This window comes from Herpailurus yagouaroundi, unplaced genomic scaffold (genome assembly GCF_014898765.1).
Source record: "Herpailurus yagouaroundi ecotype Mexico unplaced genomic scaffold, PumYag 250, whole genome shotgun sequence".
NCBI lineage: Eukaryota > Metazoa > Chordata > Mammalia > Carnivora > Felidae > Herpailurus > Herpailurus yagouaroundi.
The window spans coordinates 9,013,795-9,037,844 of NW_024412467.1; the positions used below are offsets into that span (position 1 = coordinate 9,013,795).

General features: G+C 40.9%; 1 protein-coding gene and 1 long non-coding RNA gene across 7 annotated transcripts in view; one reads left to right on the forward strand and one right to left on the reverse strand.

Annotated features, from left to right (window-relative positions):
* The first annotated feature begins 1,763 nt into the window (after window positions 1-1,763).
* The window catches only part of NUP153 (nucleoporin 153), an 88,040-nt gene continuing 65,753 nt past the window's right edge, over window positions 1,764-24,050 (forward strand). For 3 of the 6 annotated variants that reach the window (XM_040460535.1, XM_040460538.1, XM_040460541.1), the window contains exon 1: window positions 11,352-11,491. In XM_040460535.1, the coding sequence (XP_040316469.1) occupies window positions 11,381-11,491 (111 nt within the window). In that variant the 5' untranslated portion in view covers window positions 11,352-11,380. Of the gene's footprint in view, window positions 1,841-4,550; window positions 4,658-9,244; window positions 9,317-11,351; window positions 11,492-24,050 lie in introns of those variants that run through there. The other 3 variants (XM_040460536.1, XM_040460537.1, XM_040460540.1) reach the window with 3 other exon arrangements.
* On the reverse strand, window positions 7,345-9,215 carry LOC121020482 (uncharacterized). Its single transcript, XR_005786152.1, has 2 exons — window positions 8,445-9,215; window positions 7,345-7,486 (listed from the first exon to the last, which is right to left on the reverse strand). It is a non-coding gene; the product is annotated as an uncharacterized LOC121020482 (long non-coding RNA).

Consider the following 24,050-nt stretch of genomic DNA (forward strand, 5'->3'; position numbering starts at 1 on the left):
AGCAGCTTCTCTAAACATCTCCTGCTCCACTCCTTCCGTTTGCCCTGCCTGTGAGTAGTTCTAGATATGTCTGGGTCTAATGAAGAAGGTACAGGTCTGGAAATCCGTTAGACCTGTGTTCAGAGCTCATCCCTGGTGTACGATTTTGAGTGGAGTACTTAACCCTTCTCTTTTGGCCTCCTCCCTGGAAGACTTGTATGGATGAAGGATAACGCACAGAAAGCACCCAGGGAGGTGTGTGGCATGCAGTGGGCACTGCATAGTGCTCTCATTTAATGCACTTAGTTACTAAATATGAGTGCAGGAGACTTTAAATCATATTCCTTGGTCTCTTCCTTGCTTCTGAAAGATGCCACTCCATGTCTGTGTGAATTAACAAAATGGCTGCAGTTATTTGGGGACACTACTTGTCCTGTTGCAAACTTTGCCTGATGTATCTCTGTCTAGGGTACACATTTTACAGTACCTTCTTATTTTTTTTTTAAAGATTTTATTTTTAGGTAAGCCCTATACCCAATGTGGGGCTTAAACTTCCAACCCCGAGATCAAGAGTCACATGCTCTACCAACTAAGCCAGCCAGGTGCCCCTACTATACCTTCTTTTAAAGTTTTTTTTTTTTTTAATTTTTGAAAGCTTATTTATTTATTAGTTTGAGAGAGAGAGAGAGAGAGAGAGAGAGTGCAAGGGTGGGGAGAGGGAGAGAGAGAGAGAGAGAGAGAGAGAGAGAGAGAATCCCAAGCAGGCTCCATGCTGTCAGCACAGAGCCCGATGTGAGACTTGAACTCACAAATTGCAAGATCATGACCTGAGCTGAAGTTGGACGCCTAACCAACTGAGCCACCCAGGCGCCCCTACTATACCTTCTTTTAAGCTTTCTAGAATTTATTTACATCTACAGGAAGGAATGGCACCCTCAAATTGTACTCACATTCCCTGTTTGAATGTCCTGATCACAATTCCATTGAGCCCGGGATTGTGGGAACAATGCTAGTTTATGTGACGTTTTCACCTGCCTGACAAGTTGTTTGAAATGGAGAACACCCACTTAAAGCTATTTATGTCATACATATTTCCCAAAGGAAAATTTCTGCATAAGTATATATTCAAAATGCTTAAAAATAAAGTAATAGTACAGCCATTTCTACTTGTCCCTAAAAGGGTAGGACATATGTCATCATCATGTTTCTATCTGCAGAATATATGGCCCAGGATAAAATAAATATTTGTTGAATAGTGTCCCAAAGTTTTAAGTACAGATCTTTCTTCGTCCCTTTAGTTCACACTTCCTATTTGGGTAGAATCCCTCAGAGGAAGCACCGTTTTCATCTGATTGTGGAAAAGTGATTTTCTTCTGTTTATCTCTGACACTACAACTAGTAGATGGTCTGGGATAAATTGTATTGAAAAGGAAAAGAGGGAGATTAAAGGTGTTTTAACCCAAAAGCGTTATTTTAACAAACTTAAAGTATTTTTGAAACACACAGGAAAAAAAATTCCATAACATAAAAGTTGTTGAGGGAACTACAAATGGCAAAACCTTCTATGAGTATGCATTCATCCAAGTAATAAACACGTATCCAATTTGTGCCTGGTCGTCTGGATGTAAAATGTCAGGGAACTGTGAGGTGGCAATAAGGAGGGTCTTTTCTCTCGAATGTATTATTCATCCGTCCTTCATTATTTAGGGCGTTAGTAAGTGATACTCTGTGCTGCTGTTGCACCATTCCTGGGAGGTATCGGTCTTCTTTCCCCCACTTATTTTATAGCTTTTGAAGGTGGGTCAACAAGGAGCCAGTCTGGACTCAGAGGACTGACCAATGGAGAGAGAATGCGCCAAAGGTGAGTTCAGATCAGCTGTGGACCTGGCAGAAGTTTCCAAAATGGCTACTTGTGACTGTTGGTGGGAATTTAACACGTGCCCTTCCCTTTCTCATCTCAGCCCTCCCTTTCCTCTCCTACAGCGTTCTATAAACGTGTCCCCTTTTTCTGTACTGCTCACACGGGTAGGAAGTTTTCGGTGACCATTGCTGGAAAATCTAAGCAAATGATCTGACCTGTCTTGTTTGGATCTGACATATGAACCAGCCACTGGATCCCTCTTTTCCTTAGCTTGCAATTAAGACAGAGAGCTTCTAAGAGCTGTTGCCTTTCTTTTTGCCATCTCAGTTTTTAATGCTTTTCAAAGGATCCGGTTCTAAAGTTATTGATGGCACAAACGAAGGGGAACAGGCAACTCCCTTTTGCTTGTAAACCCAAACTGAACCTTAAGGAAGACGGATGCTGGTACCTGAGGAAGCCTGGCTGCAAAGGGAGGGCCCAGAGGATGTGGAAGGAGTTAAGGGAGAGGCATATTCCCAGTGAAAACAAGAAAAATGGCTTTTCCTTCCCAATTGTCAAGTCCTAGTGCTTTTATTATAGCTTTGTCTCCTTACCACCCAGCGGGACAGCGCTCCCTGATTGCAGTTGCTGAAATTCTGCACGGGACCCTCTAGCATGAGACAGACGAGGGATTACACTCCGATGTTAGCAAGCATGAGGCTAAAATCATTGATCTCAGCACTTCAGCTGCAAGGGATGGGGCTAAAAGCAGGTGTTTCTTGTAGGAAGTGCTTATGAGTCATTGCTGACTCACAGCGGGGGCAAGATTTTATGACCAAGCAAGTGAAAAAGAGTTGGTTTAACTGTTACTAATTTAAAGCATCTAAGTTACGGCTTGGATTTAATTGTGGCTGGTAGAAGCTGTTTGTTGCTTGGTTCGCGCCTCTGGGGAGCCCGATGGTCTGCTTTGATGTTTTAATTCTATGCATGGTGTATATGCTAGAGCCTAAACCCTCATGTGAGAGGTGGTTTTCCCTCACTGGGGGTGGTGTGTTTGAGTAGGCTTTGCTCAGTGTCTGCAGGGTTGCCTTAGTTTGTTTGGCAATACTGCCTATTTAATATTGAATGTAGAGTAGTGTAACTTTGGTCCTATTTGCTTTGGAGAATATTTGAAAAGTTCTTTTTGGTTTCGAAGAACCGTATTTTTGGTAGCCCACGATAGTCTATTGTCTATATGATGGATCCAAACAAGGTGAGATATACTGAGGGCATCGGCCACGGGTTATAAGTGCCGGGTTAAAGTCATCTTGTTAACTAATCATTACGTCTGTTAAATCAACCTGGGATAATGGAGAATAAGGATGCATTAAATCCAGAATTTCATTTCAGGTAAGTAGTCTACCTTCCTTTGGAAAAAGATCCTGATGAAAAGAAAAAGGAAAAGGAAAAAAATGCTTAATTTCATTTCTGCTCTCTTTGGAGTAAAATGAAATGCACATAAGAGGAAAACATCCACATGTTCTACAAGCTGCTGGTTCGTCAACTAGTTGTTGGTTGTTGTAGATTTTAGCGAAAAATGGGAATTCCTAAGCCTGCTGTTTACAGAAACTTTGGATAACTGATTACTTCCATGCCTTGATCCATAAATATATATATGAGCAAATGTATTTATATTTGGCCTTGAGGAAGGAAGGTGTATGTGAGCCTTTGAAAAATGACTTTAAAAATAAAATAAAAATGATTTTTTCTTGTAGTTCACAACTTTTAGGCCTTCCTTATTGTAGGAGTAAAGACCTCTGTGTGTTGTGGAAAGAAAACTTTTGATGACCAACTTCAGAAAATCTTTAGACTGAAGGATCCATTTTTTTTTTCCATTCATAAATTTTGGAGAAAATACTGCATCTGAATACTGTGTTGACTTCATAGCACCTGTTTAAGAGATCTAGCTATTAGAAGTAGGTAATCAACTTAATTGTTTTTGTGATTTGTCAAGTAGAGAGCTGTTATTTCTGTTGTTAAGGTGAAATCTATAGATTTTACTCCAAGTTGTCTGACCTCTTTGCATGAATTTTGGATTTGGATGCTAACCTGGTACTGAGAGCAAAAGAGAATATTTGCTCTTAGAGTCCATTCCTGCTTGCTTTTCTATTTCAACAATGATTTTGTGAGTGGTTTGGAAAGCAAAAGGTGATAGCAATTCTAAGGAAGTAATCTGATATTTCTTTTCTCTGCTCAAGGGCCTGGTATTTTATGAGATGGTTTATTCTACATCCATGTTTTTTGTTTGTCATGAGTTCACTCTGAAAAGAAAATTTGTACAGATAAGGATATTTGGGAATTAGCAAAGTGTTGTTTCTTTATTTTTTAAAGTTTCTTTATTTATTTTGAGAGAGAGACAGAGTGTGAATGGGGAGGGGCAGAGAGAGAGAACCCTAAACAGGGTCTATGTCCTCAGTGCAGAGCCCGACATGGGGCTCGAACCCGTGAACCGTGAGATCGTGACCTAACCAGAAACCAAGAGTCAGATGCTTAACTGACAGAGGCACCCAGGAGTCCCAAAGTGTCCTTTAAATATCTATGCGCAAGTATATTTCATAACTAATGTTTAGTTTCAGACTCTTAACATACCAGATGTGCTTTATAAGTTCTGGTGGCATGGTTAATTTTTTTAAACGGTGCTTTTCAAATGTCATGGGCATACGAGTCACCTGGTTATCTTGTTAAAATGCAGATTCTGATTGAGTAGGCCTGGGATGGCAGAGACCCTTTACAAGCTCCAGGGAATGGTGGTGCTGCTTGTCCTTGAGTAGCAAGAGGCTAAAAGACACATTTTAACTGGTAGGTTGTACCCTTCCTATGGTGGTGATGTGGACATTTGGGTTGTCAACATGTTAATTCATAGAATGCTCTTGAAAAGAAACATCTTAATGAGTTAGGGTCTGATAAACTCAAGCATTCTCTGCCAATGCTTTTTAAAAATGAAAAGCCTTGGTACTTAGTGCAAGCAAATTGAGTTTTGCAAATATTAGAGTTTTACATAGCTTGCAACCTTAGTGATGAGTTCAGTTTTTTTGATGTAACTGATTAATTATATTTTTAAAAATGAAACGAAGCCCGTAGATTTCTTATAGAGGATGAATTTACTAGCATGTGTTTAGAATTTAGAATATAGAATTTTGGGGGGTGAATTATTAGGGCTAAGTTCTAGTGGTTAATACACCATAATGCAGTAAGCTGTAAGACAACTCAGTAAAATGGTGAAGTCTGATACACCATGTGAACAGAGGTGGTTTTACTGTTTTGTACAGTGACATATATTAGAAATCACCATAGTAGGCTCTCAATAAATATTTTTTTAATATTTAGATTATGTTTATAAATTGTTTATAACTATCCACTTCTTGTTTTAGAGTTGATCTCCATTGTTCATGTTCTAGTTTATATTTGAAAATTAGACAGAAATGTGTAATCCTAGTTGATTCATTAACTGTCTTAACTGTTAGGATGGAATGGGTCTTCCTGAATTTGGTTTTTATTGCATCCAATAAAACTGAATTTCTATTTATAATTGGTAAGTTTAAAATATGCCTTAAACTATAATGGAATGTATGTAAACATATCTATGTCAGAGGCTAGTATACATTGACATAAATAGGAAGAGGAAAAATCTTACATGACACGTTAGAATTAAGTGATATAGGTAGTTAATCAAAACGTGATTATATTAGTTAATTCATTTAGTTTTAAGTATTACTTTATTCCCCAAAGACCGAGGACACAGTAAGTTAATGAGAGCATGATGTCGTACATCTTTAAATATTTTCTCAATGCTATGGCCCCTCTTCCTTAAAATACCTAAAATACCTAAATACCTAAAAAACCCCAATAACTTCCTAGAATCTCAACCCCATTTTGGATTTCTCTAGTTGAGACTGAAGTGTAAAATGAATCAAAAACAAAAAAACTAGTTTCACCTTATTTTTCTATGTAATTCTTGGTAATTATCACATGAAAATGTGTGTAGAAGATCATAGAGATCTATCTAAAACTGCTCTCAATAAAATAATAATTTCAATAGACATCACAGCAGATACTTCATTTTATGTTAAGATAAAATAAATGTGTAATTTCTAACTTATTTTTTAAAAGTTTATTTAGTTTTGAGACAGAGAGAGACAGAGCATGTGTGGGGGAGGGGCAGAGAGAGAGGGAGACAGAATCCTTAGCGGACTCCAGGCTCTGAGCTGTCAGCACAGAGCCCAACGTGGGACTCAAACCCACGAACCGTGAGATCATGATCTGAGCCAGGGTCAGAGCTTAACTGACTGAGCCGCCCAGGTGCCCCTGTAATTTCTAAATTCTTATACTTGTCATCTCTGAATACTCCTTTGGACAGAATTGACTACCTTTTGAAGAATATATAAAGGCTGTTTTTCAATCTAGGTTGGGTTTAGACTATTGCATTTCATGTGAAATTAGTGGAAGCGTCAGCAGCCTCTTCATGTGGTAATTTATAATTGGCAGTTACTATATTGTATGGGGGGGATAAAGAAGTTTCTTGGGGGCCGGGGGTGCTAGCAGTAACAGGCTTTTCATAAATTGAGATCTCTCCCTATATAACCAACCATTCTGGCTGAAAAAACTGGGTCCAGGTTTAAGAAAAGTGAACTTGGGCTAATCTTTGTTGAAAACTTGGTTATTGGGAAGAAATTCTTGTCCTGTTGTCTTCTGTGAGGTTCTGCCACTTGATCTTGGGTACGAATTGCCGTTAGTTTTTTTCTCCCTATCCTTCACACTATTCTTTTGTTTCCATGATATACGTTGAATTCTATTGGTCTTGCTAACGTGGCTCCTCTCTGAATTTGGAGGCCTGATTTATGATATCCCTTTCACTCAGGTGGCCCTGCTGATGTACTCTTCATTGCCATCCTACTGCATAACCACACGTCCCCATGCCACAATGGAGGTCCTTGCATTTTCAGGTGATCCTAAGCCACATATAGGAGTCTAGTCTTTCCAATGCTATCATAGCATAAAGTTGGCAAATATCCATTCTCACTATGCAGTAAGGCAGAACCAGTGTCTAAACATTTATGTCAGTGTGGAGGCCATCAGAGAGGTTTCTAAAGTATGCCATTTTCCATTAAGGTAGAAAATCATTTTTTCAAAGAAAAAATATTTTAAGGGGTAGATAAGTTTCTAAATTGGCTACAAAAATGACAGAGTGAGGGTAAGAGCATGTGCTTTGGAGTTAGGAGGAGGAGAAATCATTCAAATACTGACTCTGTTATTCTGAAATAATTTTTAAAATTATTTTTTATCCCCTCGATGCCCAGTTTCCTTATTTGTAACATGAGGATAATAGTTCCTCTAAGGATTGTTAGGATTACATGAGAATCTCTCCATAACATCATCATAGGGATTTGTTCATGATACTCTTGAATGCTTTATCAGGAATAAATAAATGAATTTGAGAAGTAATTAATTTGTTATGCACTATAGAAAACAAATACATGCAAGCTAGGTAAGATTATAGAAAGCAGTTTAGCTGTATTAATCAGTGTATTATTTATTACAATAAAATAGGAACAGTTGACATTGGTATGATTAGCTGTAGTACGTACAGAGTGAGTGCTACGTGTTAACACTGGTCCATGTGTTCAGGATCTGGAAATGAGAAAAAAAAAAAAAAATCCTTCATGGAGTTTAAAACCCGGGTGGGGAGGAGTGAGTTTCTCTTAAAATGCCCTCAATGAGACAACTCAAAACTTAAGATCACTTCTCAGAGCCACTGCAATTTTGTCGAGGTCTAAAGACTGACAGGAATAGAAGTTAATAAGAAGGAAAAGGATGAATAACAGAAGGTAGCTAGTTCATAACACACAATTTATTAAGTGATACTTTCCAATTCTGTGAACTCCAGAACCTTATTGGGTTTATAGGGATTCAATTCATCATCTATAGAGATTGATAATTGTAAGTGTTAAATAACAATTATTTCCTTCCTCAAAAGCCTATTAACTCCTAATATGGCTGGAATGATTTCAGGAATGCCTATTACCAGTCCATGTCATTTGATACTTTTTTCCAATTTATTTTTGATACTTTTTTCCAATTTATATATAGTCTCTGTTAGAGAAACGTTCAAGAATTATTCGTATGTTTGAATGCAGGCAGATTCTTTAAATTTTATAATCAGAATAACTTTATTATAATCCATTCTCTTACTAGTAATTCCTAACTGAAGAATGAGTCCTGTACCAAAAATGCTTGAGGAACTCTAGGTTTGGGGATTGTCGCTCCAAACTGAATTTCAGCACAATGTTATTTTCAAATCCCAAACCTATGCACAAGAAGTTACTTCAACCTACAGTGAGGCTGATACTATTTCAGGGTAAAATTAGGCTGTAGGAGTTTTGAATGCGAATTTCTCTTGCCTTTTATTTTTTCTTTGCTGTCAAGTCTGGTAACGTTTCCAATAACTCAGTAACATGAATGTGGGAATAATGTATTATTTTTCCCTTAAACACTGTTTTGCTTCAAAGAAATAACTGTAAAATGGGGTAAATAGTGGAGATAAGGCTAAAGGGGGATGTGAATTTTTCCGTACTTCCTTAAATCTTACCAATTTTCAATTCTGAAGTTTCATCTTAGGTTGGCCCAGCTCTTTTGCATATCCTTTCCAAAGCTTGAATATGAAGTCTGTCCCATGCAGACATCAAATAACGGGCCTCTAAGAAAGGGATGATTTTTGAGCCCCAGCCCGTTCACTCTCCTGTGCTGGAAATTCTGAGTCTGGTAGAGTGAAAAGGGAAAATGAGACATGACTACAGTTCAATCTTCTATATACACAGCCCAGTGAAATATTCAGGTACAGACCTTCCCTGGCTGAGCTTATTAGGAACTACTTGACTCTGCTTGTCAAATACCTAGTTAATAACTGTGAAAGAGAGACAATTGTATTTAAGAAGGATGAGGTGCTTCAGGGGAAGGAGCACGTCTACCTGACGAGTCTAGTGGGGAGTTAGTGGTAGAGCCTGGCACGGAGGTAGGACAACCAGGAAACAGAAGAGGAAGTAGATTCATTTTGTTTGTCATATTTGGCAACTTTTTATAGTCTTGGTGATTATGGTCAGAGGTGCCACTGAAAGCCATTTGCTCTATAAACCTATGCCTGATACAGCCTGTTTCCTTAGGTGCTGAAAGGTACTACAAAATCCAAGGTACTGTAAGTTTGGTTTCACAATCTGACTGACATGATTTATAGGAGTGATTTGAATTGTGCAGTTTGGTGGTGGAGATGGTATGAACATCTTAGAGTTAATTTGTATTTAATAGCTGGATATTACATGCTTTCTAAGTAGTTATTATGAGCTATATATATTAATCCTTTCATTAGAACCACCAACCTGTTGAGGTAAATATTCATTCTATTTGCAGATGAGGAAACTGAAGCTTAGAAAGAGGATCAGTAACTTCCCCAAGGCTACACAGCTAGTAAGTGATAGATTTGAAATTAAGTCTGTTTGACTCTGAAACTTACAACCTTTAAGATCAATTGTCTCAAGTGGAGCACTAAACCTGTTTTTTTTACAGCAGATTTTTTCCCTCATTTGTTTACTTGTCTCAACTCAGAAAGTTGGGTTATAGTTGTGGCTTTGGGTTCCCTGGGGCTGAGTGTCCTTGAGCAGGCCACCTGAATTCTCTGAACCCCTGTCTGGTGGGTTGAATGTGGGGGCTGAACCACATGACCAAGAAGCCTTTTCTTTCAATTTTTAAAATGTTTATTTATTTATTTATTTTTAATGTTTTATTTATTTTTGAGACAGAGAGAGAGAGACAGAGCATGAGCAAGGGAGGGGCAGAGAGAGAGGGAGACACAGAATCGGAAGCAGGCTCCAGGCTCTGAGCTGTCAGCACAGAGCCTCACGCGGGGCTCGAACTCACGAACTATGAGATCATGACCTGAGCCAAAGTCGGGTGCTCAACCGGCTGAGCCACCCAGGCGCCCCTAAAATGTTTATTTTGAGAGAGAGAGCACAAGCCGCGGAGGGGCAGAGGAGACATAGAATCTGAAGCAGGCTCCAGGCTCTGAGCTGTCAGTACAGAGCCTGATGTGGGGATGGGGGCTGGAACTCAAGAACTGCGAGATCATGACCTCAGCCAAAGTGTGAGGCCCAACAGACTAAGCCACCCAGGCACGCCCCAGGAAGCCCTTCTGACCATCAATTCCTACAATCTCTATTCTTTGTGGGATCAGTCTTTGATCCTAGCTCACTTACTCACTTTCCTAAATAGAATGCCTTCTATTTGGAGCAATATATGTATACTTTTATTACCGGTAACCTACCACTTACGTCTAATGTGAGCTGCCTGCCTGTGGGTAATAATTGTAACCATTTATTGCAGTTCTTGCCTACCAGGACAGATACTAGGTCCTCTGCATGAACGATCACTATGGTTCCCATTTTACGGAAGACGAAGCCAAGGCTCAGAAAGTTTTGACTTCTGTAAGGTCAAGCTAGAGAGCGGTGGGGCCAGAATTCTAGTCCTTGTGTTTGACAGCAAAGCCCTTACATGTTAATGGGACATTAATGAAACCGCATACATTTTAAAATTCTGCTTTAGGCTTAAAGGTCACCAACATTGCTTTTTCAACCATTAAAAAAACATTTTTTTATATTAGCTCCTGTCTTCGATTTTACTATCTGTTGACTTTCTGCCCGCTTTACCAACCAAAGGGGAAGTTGAATGAAAAGAGGTTATTGTTTCTATGCTAAATGCCTCTGTCCAAGTCTAAGTTTACAGCTAAAAGCAATAAAAAGGACGGAGCCCGCGGCTTTGTGCCTCTGCGGGGATCCGAGGATCTCCTTCCGCGTCCTCCTTTCGTTCTTCCGCTGAACTACGCTTCCCAGCGTGCCGCGCGGCCGAGAGCGCGGGCTCGGCCGGCCCTCCCTTCCTCTTCGCCTATCACTCGGTCGCAGTGTAATGATGCAAACGCGTCGGGCGCTGACGAGTGACGGCGTTCTGGCTCGCGACCGCGGCGGCGGCCTTAGCAGCGGCAATAGGCGCAATAGCAGCGGCGACTGCAGGGACGACGACGACGGCGGCGGGGCGGGCGCTGTGCGCAAAGGGGAGGGGTAGGCGGGCGGCGCCGGCGGCTTCAACTGCGGCAGCTACGGCTAGGGCGACGAAAGAATCCCCATCAGCCGGCGGTCGAGTTAGGCCTAAACAGCGCCTGGAGCTGATCGCGTTGTCCTCTGCGGGGGATCTCCATAGAGACCGTGACATACACAGAGGCGGGGGTCCGCAGGAGGCTGCCGGACCGGAGCCAGCTCCTCGGCCTCAGTCGCCGCCACCGCCTTCCCTGCTGCCAGCGCGCATTTTCTCTCCGCTCCTGCTCGAAACCTCGCGGCTCCTGGTGTGCCTGTGCCCTACTGTGTGGGCAGCGAAGGCGGACTTTTGGGCTGGGGCCGGGCGGGGGGGGGGCTCTAAGGCCTCCACCTCTGCCTCTCCCGCCCCCTTACCCGCCCCGACGCGGGAAGCGGCGGAGGCTCCGCCATGGCCTCGGGAGCCGGAGGAATAGGAGGGGGCGGTGGCGGCAAGATCCGGACGCGGCGTTGCCACCAGGGGCCAATTAAGCCTTACCAGCAGGGGCGACAACAGCACCAGGTATGGAACCCCGACGCGGTGGCATCTCAGCGGGTTCGGAACTCAGCGGGAGGGAACAGGCGGCGTGGGGCCCTGGTGCCCCACGTGGAGCGGACGCTAGGGCCCGAGGAAAGGCCCGAGCCAGGCGGCGGGATCTCAGGCCGCCGGAGTGGCGACGGGAAGTGGGCTGAGACAGGCCCATCTTTGCGGCACACACGTGTGGTTCGGGCCGCCTCTCCCCGATCTTCTGGGCCAGGGGCTTCCCCAGACAGGCGCAGGGCGGGAACAGAAATTCTAGGCCCACGTTGCGCGCATTTCTTTCGGTTTTGGCGGGGGTTGGGGGGTTTGAGGGTATTACTCACGTCCTCTCCAGGGAGAAAGGAAGAGATGTGGCTGGAGGCCCATACGCTTGCTGTTTTCTAGTCTCCCGCGTTTCAGTTTGTGTGGGGAGGGGGCTGTCCCAGGCAGTCCGCTTCCGAGGCACCCGGGGGTGGGGACGGGGCGCTGTTACACAGAAAGTGGAATAACTTTGTTTCATGCTATTAATTAATTCCGCGTCTCCCCTGCCGGTGTCCTTCGATCTGAGAGCATCCACTTAGATTTTCCCCCTCCTCTCGCATAACCGGATAATAGTTACCTAGGTCCTGGGGCATTTTGAAAGTCCCTCTTCACCCTTACGTCTTTTCTCCGCTGCGAGACTCTTCCCTCTCCTCTTCTATCCACTCCCGCCCCCCCCCCCCCCCATTTTATTTTGGAGGCTAGAACTGGCTGTTACGCACAGTTGACCGGGACTCCAGTTCTGATCTCATGCACGAAATATTTTAATATTACGGGGCGTATTCTAGAAGTTTAAGGTACTTTTGACACCCAGGAATGTTGGTGGTCTTCTCATTAACCACCTTGTGCACTCATGGGTGTTTGAAGTATGAAAAGGAGTTTATCCTAATTGTAAACGATACATTTGATTTTGAGAAAATATTATTTAAAAAAACTTATTTGTTTATTATGGGAATTGAATAGGAAAATTTTAAATTATTTTAATAAAAGTCATGTATAAAATTTGACAGTGAGGCTAAGGTGCAGGTGTGTGTCTTAAGGCTGTTAAACAAAAGTATGGGGAAAGGGTCTGGTAACTTGTTGCATCCTATTAAAGGTAGAATTCCTAGATTGCTTTATTTTGGATGATGGTGGTATTGAATATTTTAACATGTTTGGTGATGATGTTAAATTGTATCATTAAAACGCAAATTTTTAAAAGTAAAATTGGGGGGAAATTTTTTAATAGTAAAAATTGTGGTTTATAATTTTAAGTAGCTAATGGCTAGAAGTCGTGACATTACTTTTACCTCCCAGTAGGCTTCCCCCAGATGTATACAGAAAGGGCCGGTTTTTAAATTTCTTTGTGAGGAATAGGGGTGGGGTATTGCAGGCAAATTTAAGATTAGAATTCAGGTCACACGCCTGGCCATTTAACCTAATCCTTTTGTAGAATGGAAGTTAGACACACATGCTTTCTGTTTCTCTTGAAGAATAAATGTCTTTGAGTTCTCAGATCTTACAAGAAAGTTACTATATAAAAAATAAGATGTTTTAAGTACATGTATTGGATGATCTGGACAGAGTTTAAAAAGGAGTTAATATATTCCAGGTGGCAAATGTTACAATCACAGCTTATTTTTAAATGTACTTAAGATAAACTAATTTGGGGGACCTGATGCCTTAACAACATAATACTTATGATCCAGATTGCCTTAGATCGGATGTGATTTTAGGCTGTGTAGTTTTAAGACCTTGGTAATTTATCTTTTCCCCTTATCTAAAATACTTCCAGCTTCTTGCCCTAGCCATTTGAAAACATTTTTTTAATGTTTATTTTTGAGAGAGAGAGAGAGAGCGCGCGCGCGCGCGCGAGCGCGCGCGCGCACAAGCGCACACTGGAGTCTCAATGGGGGAGGGACAGAGAGAGGAGGAGACACAGAAGCAGGCTTCAGGCCCTGAGCTGTCAGCACAGAGCCCTGTGTGGGGCTTGAACTCGCAAACTGGGAGATCATGACCAAAGTTGAAGTCGGGCGCTTAACCGACTGAGCCACACAGGCACCCCTTGCCCTAGCCATTTAATTGAGAAAGAAAATACATTTTAGCTTTTGAATTGGGATTAAAGATGTTTGGGGGTTTCTTGATCAACACGGCAGGTGTTACTTAATATTGGCAGAAAACACCAAAGAAAAGTATGCAGGAGTATACAAATGCTCAGTTTTTAACAATCTAAAAATAAAAACTGTCCTTAGTCCTTACTGGAACTTTTGTGGACTTGTAGACTGCCTGCTAGCTGTCTGCTGTCTTACGTTGTCTGTCACCTCTATGTTTTGCAGCAGCTGCTGAGTCATCATGAATAGCAAGGAGCTTCATGACATGGCATGTTTTATACTAATGTTATTTGATTAAATGTCCACGGGTTTCTGGGCAAAAATGAAGTTTTGGGTTGTGTAGTAGAGGGTTGGCATAAGAACGGGAGGTCTGGCACTGTCGTGGATGTTTGCCATCGCCTGGCAGGCCAATTAGCTTGTGCGGTCAGGCAGTACCTGCAACTTTTGCGTGTGTTCATCTGACTTGTAATTTCCTGTTTTGACTTCTCAGTTACCTCTGCTAAGATACATCTAAAGATTACATTTTTTTCCTTTTAACTTCTGATCTTTAAAATGCCATCTTGCTTGAAGTTTGGAGACAGAAATCCGTTTTCTGACTCAACTAACTGAAGGGCAGTTACTTAAAGAATTATAGAAGCAAAAATGAAGAACAGCCCTGAATAATATAAGTCGATCATTTTCACTTGCCTTCTGTCCTCCTTAACTCAGCCCAGATGCATTTAGGAAATGGTGTCATTTTTCTAGCTGGGAGTGAACAGATCACTGAAAGAAGATGTGGTTAGTTTTTGTCCCCGCTTCAGTCGCCTTTCCCACTTCTTGTGCAGATTGTCAGGCCCAGGAAGTCAGCTCTGGAGAGATCAAGCTTTTCTTAGTAGTAACCACAAAAAACCTGAGCCCATGGGCAAACCAGAACCTTGCCTCTGGAAGAATCTACTGCCACCTCCTGGTGAGAGGGCACTATTTATTTTTGCCCTTTTTTGAGGGGGATGTGCTTAAGAGGTTTTGTCTTCTGGTCTGGAGCTGTGGGAATCTACTCATTTTATCTACCTGGATATAGCTTGTCTTCCAACAAGTTAGTTTTTGCATTTAGCTATTTTAGAAAAAGGAGGGAATCCCTTTATTTAGTAGCTTAAATCAGGAGTCTGCAAACTTTTTTTTGTAAAGGGCCAAATAGTAAGTATTTTAGGCTTTATTACCGCAAGTTGTTTTGTTTATGCAGCCCTTTAAAAAATGTAAAAATCATTCTTAGCCTGGGGCTTGTATAAAAACAGGCTGAGAGCTGAATTTGGCCCACAGACCATGTTTTCGTATAACCCTGGTTTATACGATAGTTCAGGTTTTTTTGTTTGGTAGTTTCTATATGATACTTTCTCCCAAGTATGCCCCACTTCCAAGTATGTCCTACTTGGGATCTGATGGCTAACGAGTATTCTCAGTTTTGAAATGGAAGGATATTTAGACATCAAATACTTCCTGCAGAATGTACTAAGTAGTTTTGACTTTAATTTTATCTTTACTGCTTTGTCTTAGATGTTAAATACTATCAGTGGAAACAACTGGAAATAGTTGATAGGGAAAAAATAATGGAATCAGAGTATCTGGGTTTGAATTCTGTTCTGCCAGGATTTGGACAAGTTATTTAAATTCTCTGCTTAATCTATGTTTCTGTAAAGTGAAAATTGTTGTGAGGGTTAAATGAGATTAGTAAAGCTCTTAGAGCAGGGCGTGGCATATATAGTAAGGACTCATTTGAAATTGTTGTGATTAAATACAGCCTTTTTTTAAAAAACATTTATTTATTTTTGAGAGAGAGTGAATAAGCAGGGGAGGGGCAGAGAGGGAGACAGAGAATCCTAAGCTGACGGTGCAGAGCCCAACGCGGGCTTGATCCCAGGAACAGCAAGATCATGACCTGAGCCGAAATCAAGAGTGGGGCGCTCAATCCCCTGAGCCACCCAGCTGCCCCTAAATACAGCCTTTTGATATAAATGTTTGTCTTTGAATTTTGCTGCCTCCCAGTAGGGTTTTTTTCCTTTATGTACCCAACCTCAAGCTTTAATAGGCTTTTATTGGATTTAGGGACTTTTTACTAGGTGATGAGGCCAAACTTACTTATTGAGTACTTATTTTCGAACATGTTGCCTTCAAGAAATGCCAGTCATTTAAGTGTATAGGAGAGTAAATCCAAATATTAACTTACTTAGTGCATAGTAGGTTTTTTGTTGGTGATGAGAGGCCCTTGTATGTGATATTTTATCAATTCACTTACCAGTGTTTGAAGTAAAATGAAGACTTCGGTCTGATGTTACTAATTAAAACCATTTTCTTTAGGCACAGAATATTATTAGGAAGATGTAATGACCTCGTGTTTTCAAAAATGGTTTTATTTGTAGGCAGTTAGCTTATGGCCCTGGTTGCAATATATTTTTAAGATTCTTCTGTGTTGGGTGGCCTGATTTAAAGTCTTGCTACAAGATACAATTTACTCTGTTTGCTATCAGAAACAGGATGGTAGAATGCCTTTCCTGTGTATAGATGTTTCAGTTTGCTTGATTTTGCTTATCTTTTTCATAGTGTGATTTAAGAAGTAAACTCTTAAATCCCGTTTTCAAATAGATTATTTAAGAAAAGTGACAATATCTTGTATAAAACTTTTAGTGGGTTAAACTGCTTTGGTCTTTATTGGGTTTCCTGTGGCTAGTTTGAAAGGTCTTTTAGGGATTCCTTTTCTTGTTCTTGTTTGATTACTGTTAATTATCTATGAATACCACCTCTATAATGTGGAACACTAAAAATAAGAGACCAAGTCAGGTCATGTTTCTCCTTACTGCATTAGGGCAGACTTTTGAAGGAGGACTTTTGAAATTTGTGGCCAGTTGTAGTTAAAACATTTTTTTAGCCAGAATAATTTTTATGCTCGTGGTTTTTTTGGCTTCATTTCTTGAAGTTGAGAAGAGAAATGGAAAAAGTGTGGATTTTAAGTGGCTGTAAGGATTTGGACTGTGGATGGGGAAACCTTGGCTGCTGAATGACTATCTGTAGGTTGTAAAATAGGACAGATAATAGCTTAGATTTGAAGGTTAAATTCAGATTATTGAAACCAGATTCAGTATAACCATATTAGATTTTGAATACTTCATTACTTTTTTCCCTTGTGGAAATAACTGAGTGTTAAAGTTAGGTGTTAAAATTTAGTAATGTTAGAATAGATATATTACAAAACTTGAAATAACTGAAGGATTATAATGGCATCTAGATTTTTACTATTTAGTGTTTCAGATGTTTTTATAATTCGATATTCGTTATTTTATTTTAAAAAAATTTTTAACATTTATTTTTGAGAGAGTGAGAGAGTGCGCCCGAGCTAGTGGGGGAGGGGCAGAGAGAGAGAGAGAGAGAGAGAGAGAGAGAGAGCGCGCGCGCGAGCGGGAGACACAGAATCCAAGGCAGGCTGCATCCAGGCTCTGAGCTGTCAGCACAGAGCCCAATGCCAGGCTCGAACTCACGAACAGTGAGATCATGACTTGAGCCGAAGTCAGATGCTTAACGGACATAGCCACTCAGGTGCCCCATATAATTAGATATTCTTTAAGTCTTATGTGAAGTCTTGGGTTCTGTAGCCTTTGTTCTTCTTCGTTCGGGCTTGGAGGGAGCAAGGGGGAAAACAGGGAAACTACAACATAAGACTTTCAAAAAAGTTTGGAAAGGAGAACTTGGTGACACAGGAGTTCAGTGGGTAACGAGAGTGTGCACAGAACCCTGAAAGAAAACTAAGTAAAAGCCAGTGACAGGTATTAACAAAATAAAGGCAGCCAAAAGAGCAGATAGAAATGAAAACAGCAGTGTATTTGGGGCAATAGGGGCTCCAAAACCCTGAAACTGAAGATGGATTATATTTGGTATTTATAGTTAGGGACCCAGTGAAGTTACCTGAGAACAGGGATTTTATAATCTGAATACTACTACTATTTAATAGAGGATAACATGGAGAAAAGAGAATTTAATAGAACCAAAGTCAAGAAAACTAAAACCTAATAGGAATAGAGAGCTTTATATAAGGAGAGGGAAGGCTGTATAGTAATGGTAAATTGGCCACGTAGGAGGGATGTCTCTGGTTATTCTAAGGTTACAAATTGGTGAAAAGATACATAGGAAAAGAATGTTTTTTTCGTTACAAACGAGTTCTGAATTAGGATGGTAAAAGAGCCTTGCCCCACCTCCACCGTCTTTCATTAATCCTTGAACTCAGGTTAAAAATAATTCGAAAAGCTAATATAGTCACAGTATCTTACACATTGAATGTGCTTGATATGCATTTAGTGTTGAATTGAATTTACTTCTAGCCTCCAAATTATTTGTTGTAAATATCAGTGGCATTTTTGCCATGTTTTGCCAATTTTTGTCACATGAAAATCCCTGAGTTCTTAGAAAAAAATTCAGTCAGTTTAACTAGTCCAAATTTAAAGATTCACTCTTTTAATCCTTGATACAAGTTCATTACTTATGATTCTCTAGTGCAGACTTCACTTCAGGGTTATAAGGAGTATTTTTAAGATTTTGATGCCCCATTTGTTCTGTTGATTTTTCTAAGCCCTTCATTAATTTTGCTTTCTTTGGCTACCTTTCTGCTTTTCTTCATTTCATTGGCTTTGTGTTATTTATCATTCCAGAGGATGGTTCAGTTTTCCCGTACTCTTGGCTAGCTTCACAAGTTGTCTTTTTGGAGGAAGGGCTACTAGTGTAGCAACAAAAATAATATTTTCTTTTTTTGTTTTTTTTTAATTTTATTTTTTTAATTTACATACAAATTAGTTAGCATATAGTGCAACAATGATTTCAGGAGTAGATTCCTTAGTGCCCCTTATCCATTTAGCCCATCCCCCCTCCCACAACCCCTCCAGTAACCCTCAGTTTGCTTTCCATATTTAGGAGTCTCTTCAGTTTTGTCCCCCTCCCTGTTTTTATATTATTTTTGTTTCCCTTCCCTTGTGTTCATCTGTTTTGTCTCTTAAAGTCCTCATGTGAATGAAGTCATATGATATTTGTCTCTCTCTGACTGATTTCACTTAGCATAATACCCTCCATTTCCATCCACATAGTTGCAAATGGCAAGATTTCATTCTTTTTGATTGTCAAGTAATACTCCATTGTGTATATATACCACATCTTCTTTATCCATTCATCCATCGATGGACATTTGGGCTCTTTCCATACTTTGGCTATTGTTGATAGTGCTGCTATAAACATGGGGGTGCATGTGCCCCTTCAAAACAGCACACCTGTATCCCTTGGATAAATGCCTAGTAGTGCAATTGCTGGGTCGTAGGGTAGTTCTATTTTTAGTTTTTTGAGGAACCTCCACACTGTTTTCCAGAGTGGCTGCACCAGCTTGCATTGCCACCAACACTGCAAAAGAGATCCTCTTTCTCCGCATCCTCGCCAACATCTGTTGTTGCCTGAGTTGTTCATGTGAGCCATTCTGACAGGTGTAAGGTGGTATCTCATTATGGTTTTGATTTGTATTTCCCTGATGATGAGTGATGCTGAGCATTTTTTCATGTGTCGGTTGGCCATCTGGATGTCTTCTTTGGAGAAGTGTCTCTTCATGTCTTTTGCCCATTTCTTCACTAGATTATTTGTTTTTTGGGTGTTGAGTTTGAGAAGTTCTTTATACATTTTGGATACTAACCCTCTATCTGATATGTCTTTTCCAAATATCTTCTCCCATTCTGTCAGTTGCCTTTTAGTTTTGTGATTGTTTCCTTCACTGTGCAGAGCTTTTTATTTTGATGAGGTCCCAGTAGTTCATTTTTGCTTTTGTTTCCCTTGCCTCTGGAGACGTGTTGAGTAAGAAGTTGCTGCGGCCAAGATCAAAGAGGTTTTTGCCTGCTTTCTCCTCGAGGATTTTTATGGCTTCCTGTCTTACATTTAGGTCTTTCATCCATTTTGAGTTTATTTTTGTGCATGGTGTAAGAAAGTGGTCCAGGTTCATTCTTCTGCATGTCGTTGTCCAGTTTTCCCAGCACCACTTGCTGAAGAGACCGTCTTTATTCCATCGGGTATTCTTTTTTAAATTTTTTTTTTTTTAACGTTTATTTATTTTTGAGACAGAGAGAGACAAAGCATGAACGGGGGAGGGTCAGAGAGAGGGAGACACAGAATCTGAAACAGGCTCCAGGCTCTGAGCTGTCAGCACAGAACCCGACGCGGGGCTCGAACTCACGGACCGCGAGATCATCACCTGGGCCGAAGTCGGCCGCTTAACCAGCTGAGCCACCCAGGCGCCCCTCCATCGGATATTCTTTCCTGCTTTGTCAAAGATTAGTTGGCCATACGTTTGTGGGTCCATTTCTGGGTTCTCTATTCTGTTCCATTGATCTGAGTGTCTGTTCTTCTGCCAAAAAATAAGGTGAAACTATTACACCAAGAAAACGTATCACTTATTTTTGGATTCTAGAATTACTGAAGTCCTTTTTAGCAACTTGTCATAAGATACCTATTTTTTCATGTTTATATATTTTTGAGAGGGGGCGGAGGGGAGGGGTAGAGGAAGACGGAGACAGAGGATCTGGAGTGGGCTTGGTGCTGACAGCAGAGAGACTGATGTGGGGCTTGATCTCACAAACCACAAGATTATGACCTGAGCCAAGGTTGGATGCTTAACCTATTGAACCACCCAGGCCCCTTTTCACGGAATATTCTTATGTGGGTATTAGAGGTTGGTTGAGCAGCGCAGTCGTGGATAAATTAAAACTGTGCATCAACTGATCTGTGTACCGTACAGATCTGTTGTCTGTCCTCACAGAGTTGATGCTCTAGTGGAGTGGATGGACAGACTAATTATCATTCTGTTAGACAAATTGCCATCATAAAGGAAGTACAGGGTACTGTTGGTGCATATAAGGGGTGACTGGCCCAGACGTGAGGGATCAGAGGTTTTCTATAGGTTTTCTGATACCCAGGTATAATGGTGGCAGTTTTGCCTACCACTGAAGCCTCTGAAAGTCTAGAAGTTAGTCCGGTAAAGGAGGACTTGCATATTCACTCCTTAGTAGACCTTTACTCAGTGTACCTCTGTTTCCCTGTCGGGTTTTTTTCCTCTTGGTATCATAAAGCAGTCTTTCTTCAGGTCCATATAGGAAGCTGACGTGCCACATTTCCATGAAGACCTGAAACATCTTCTCTCAAGAACTCCTGAAAATGTACACCTTCTTTAGTAAAAGCATCATAGGTGCTTTTTCTTCCATAAGAAAACTATTTCTCTCCTTTTCTCGTTCCCTCAGCCTTTCTCAGTTTTCCACTTAGTGACTGAAGAATCTAGTAGTTAAAAAAAAAAACTTTTTTTGAAGTTTATTTATTTTGAGAGAGAGCATGCGCCTGAGTGGGAGAGGGGCTCAGAGAGAGAGAGAGAGAGAGAGAGAGAGAGAGAGAGAGAGAGTGAGAGTGTCTCAGGCAGGCTCCACACCGACAGCATGGAGCCTGATGCAGCCTGATGTGGCGCTCGAACTCAAACCATAAGATCATGACCTGAGCCGAAACCAAGAGTTGGATGCTTAACTGACTGAACCACCCAGGTGCCTCTGGTACTTCAGAACTCTTAAAAAAAAAAATTGCCAGGCAGGAAAGTATCTCTCCAAGTCTGTTTGATAGACAAAGTCCCTTAGCTCTTTATAGTCTCTCCAGTTCTGAGCATAATCAGATTTATATTTTTCCTAGCAGTTTTTAAAAATTGTAATATCTGATAGCTGGTTATTAACTGTAAAGAAGTGGAAATAAAACAGATGCAAAGGTAGGCTTTTATGTTTACTGCTTGTTTGATTTTTCAGAGCTGATATTATAAGGTAGATATTTACAAAATTGGTATAAAGGTATGATAATATTCCATAATGAGATAATCATGGAAATAGGGTGGTCTTTTAGGTAAAACTTTATGTTGTAGTTCAACTTACCGGCCAGCTGTGTTTTCCGTAGCCTTAATTGGGAACACAGTCTTTGAGTTTTAGGTGATTTTAGTACCCTGGTTCTCAAACTTTAATTTGCATAAGAATCACCTCAGGAGCTTGTTAAAAGACATTTGCATTTCTAACTTGCTCAAAGGTGACACCAGTGCTGCTGGTTTGAAGACTGTAATTTGAGATCCACTGTTTTAGTCCTTGTATAGTGACTAGATACATAAGCTACAGAACAAAGGATTGCACATACATTCCCATCCATTGACATGCACACACATATGATTAAAGAGGAATTTTTAAAGTTTTTAATAGTTATTTAAGGCTTATTAGATTTTGTATTTATTAATAAGTTTACCAGAAACTTAGAAGGCATGTGCCAAGGACAGTACTGTATTTAAGACTTTGCCCTTTTTGTTTACTCTGTCGTAGTTTACCAGAAGTTTGCATGGCTAGGTCTTTGCTTATGTAAAATACCTATCCCCTTCTGCTTCGCTGCTTTATTTTTGTTCATAGCACAGAATCACCATGTTGTTTTCCTATTATATTTACTAAGTTCTCGGAGAGCAGGAACTTGTTTCTGTTGCTCCCCACTGTTCCTTGCCTGACATGTAGTGTGCCATCAGTAAGTATTGATTGAATGAATTGAATGAACAAAATAACACCTGCGTTTACCTATATAAGTTGGATAACATTCTCAAATATTTTACAGAGATAAAGATTGGACTGAACTTTTGAGTATTATGAGTGTTGTATGTGTGTTCCTTTGTTGATAAGGCTACATGGACTTTTTCATTTTCATGTTCATTAGAAAAAAAAAATTAACAAGTAGCACTGCTTTATCAGTTAGGGGGCCCTGCAAGAAACCGTTCGTTCACTCCAGATGTTCAACTGAAATATCTTTAAGGAAGAGTCTGCTTTGAGATACGTGGGCGGTTAAAGGAGTAAATACTGGCAACTAGCAGTAGCGGGAGGCTGCTCCTTTGCCGAGGGCTGGAGGGATTAAGGAAGAAATGGTGTACCTGGAGTGCAGGGGGTGGGGCCCGCCTGGCTGGAGCTGCAGTTTTAGAGATGGGGCCCTTGATCAGAGAGGGCGCGCAAGAAAGAATTGTCTTCTCTGCATTCCATGAATATCTAGTATTCCCTAGTCTCTCATGGGCCATTCCTACCAGAAGCCAGTTTGGTGGGACAGCCCATCGAGAATGAGTGAGGGAAGGACAAGTGAAGACCAGTACAACATCAAATCTGTGATTTGATAGATTGTATTGTGTAGGAAGAGCTGAATTTATTTTGGAGAAATGAATGGATAGAAAAAAACCCATTAATAATAGAAGAGGTAAAAACCATGGCTACAGTTGGGGGAATGACTGGGGAAATAGTTCTAGAAATAAGCTGCCTTATGTTCACAGTCCACTGTAAGATTTGTTTTTCTGATTAATTTTAAAATATCTTATGATATATCTTAGTTATTGTATGACTAGTGCTCCACATACATATGTTTTCCAGATAACTGTTAGGAGTTAAGTATACATAATTTTTATTCCCCTCTTACAGAGGGACCTTTTCTCTCAAATGTATTGTAATTTCTTGAAATGCATCTAATTTCCGAGTCTCTTTAACTAGAATGGTGGCTCTCAAACTTGAGCGTACGTTAGACTCATTTGGGAGGGTTTGTTAAACAGGTGAGCCCTGTTTAGTAGGGCTGTGGGGCAGGGCATGAGTTGACGCTGAGATTACCGGCAAAGGGACCACACTTTGGGAACCACTGTGCTAGAGTATACTGAGCTTAATTGTTGTTGTTGCCTTAGGGGTCATTTACCCTACACAGGTATGTTGAAGTTAGGGATGCTGGTTTTTTATAATGATTCCAGGTCAGTTTTATCACCTGCGTTTCTTGTTTCTGCCAAGCTGTCCGTGCCGTCCCTCATTGTGCCATCAGTAAGCCCTCTCTCACTGTAATGTTCTTACACTAACGCTGCTGTGGGCTGTGACCAGACACATTGATTAAATTTTGGTTTAAAAAAAGAGAAGGATCTAAGCAAACTTTAAGAGCTTTGGTGAATGAGCTTTATTTTATCCATTTTGACTGTTCAGTTTTGTTTGATTATTCTCCACAATACCTAATGCTGCCGCATAAGTGACCTTCGGTGAATGATGGTGTAATGTTGCTGTTCTGTACTTTCTTTTTAAAGAAATTTTTATTTATCTTGAGACAGAGAGAGTGGGGAGGACAGAGAGAGTGCGTGAGTGTGTGTGGGGGGGGGGGGGGGCAGAGAGAGAGAGAGAATGAGAATCCCAAGCAGGCTTGGGGCACGGTCAGCGTAGAGCCCAACTCAGGGCTCGAACTCACGAACCGTGGGATCACACCCCGAGCCGGAGTTGTATGCTTAATGAGCGGAACCACCCAGGTGCCCCTGTACTTGCCTCCCTAAGTGAGTAGGGATCACAGAGGATCTCTGGTATTTTTAGTAGCCTAACACCTTA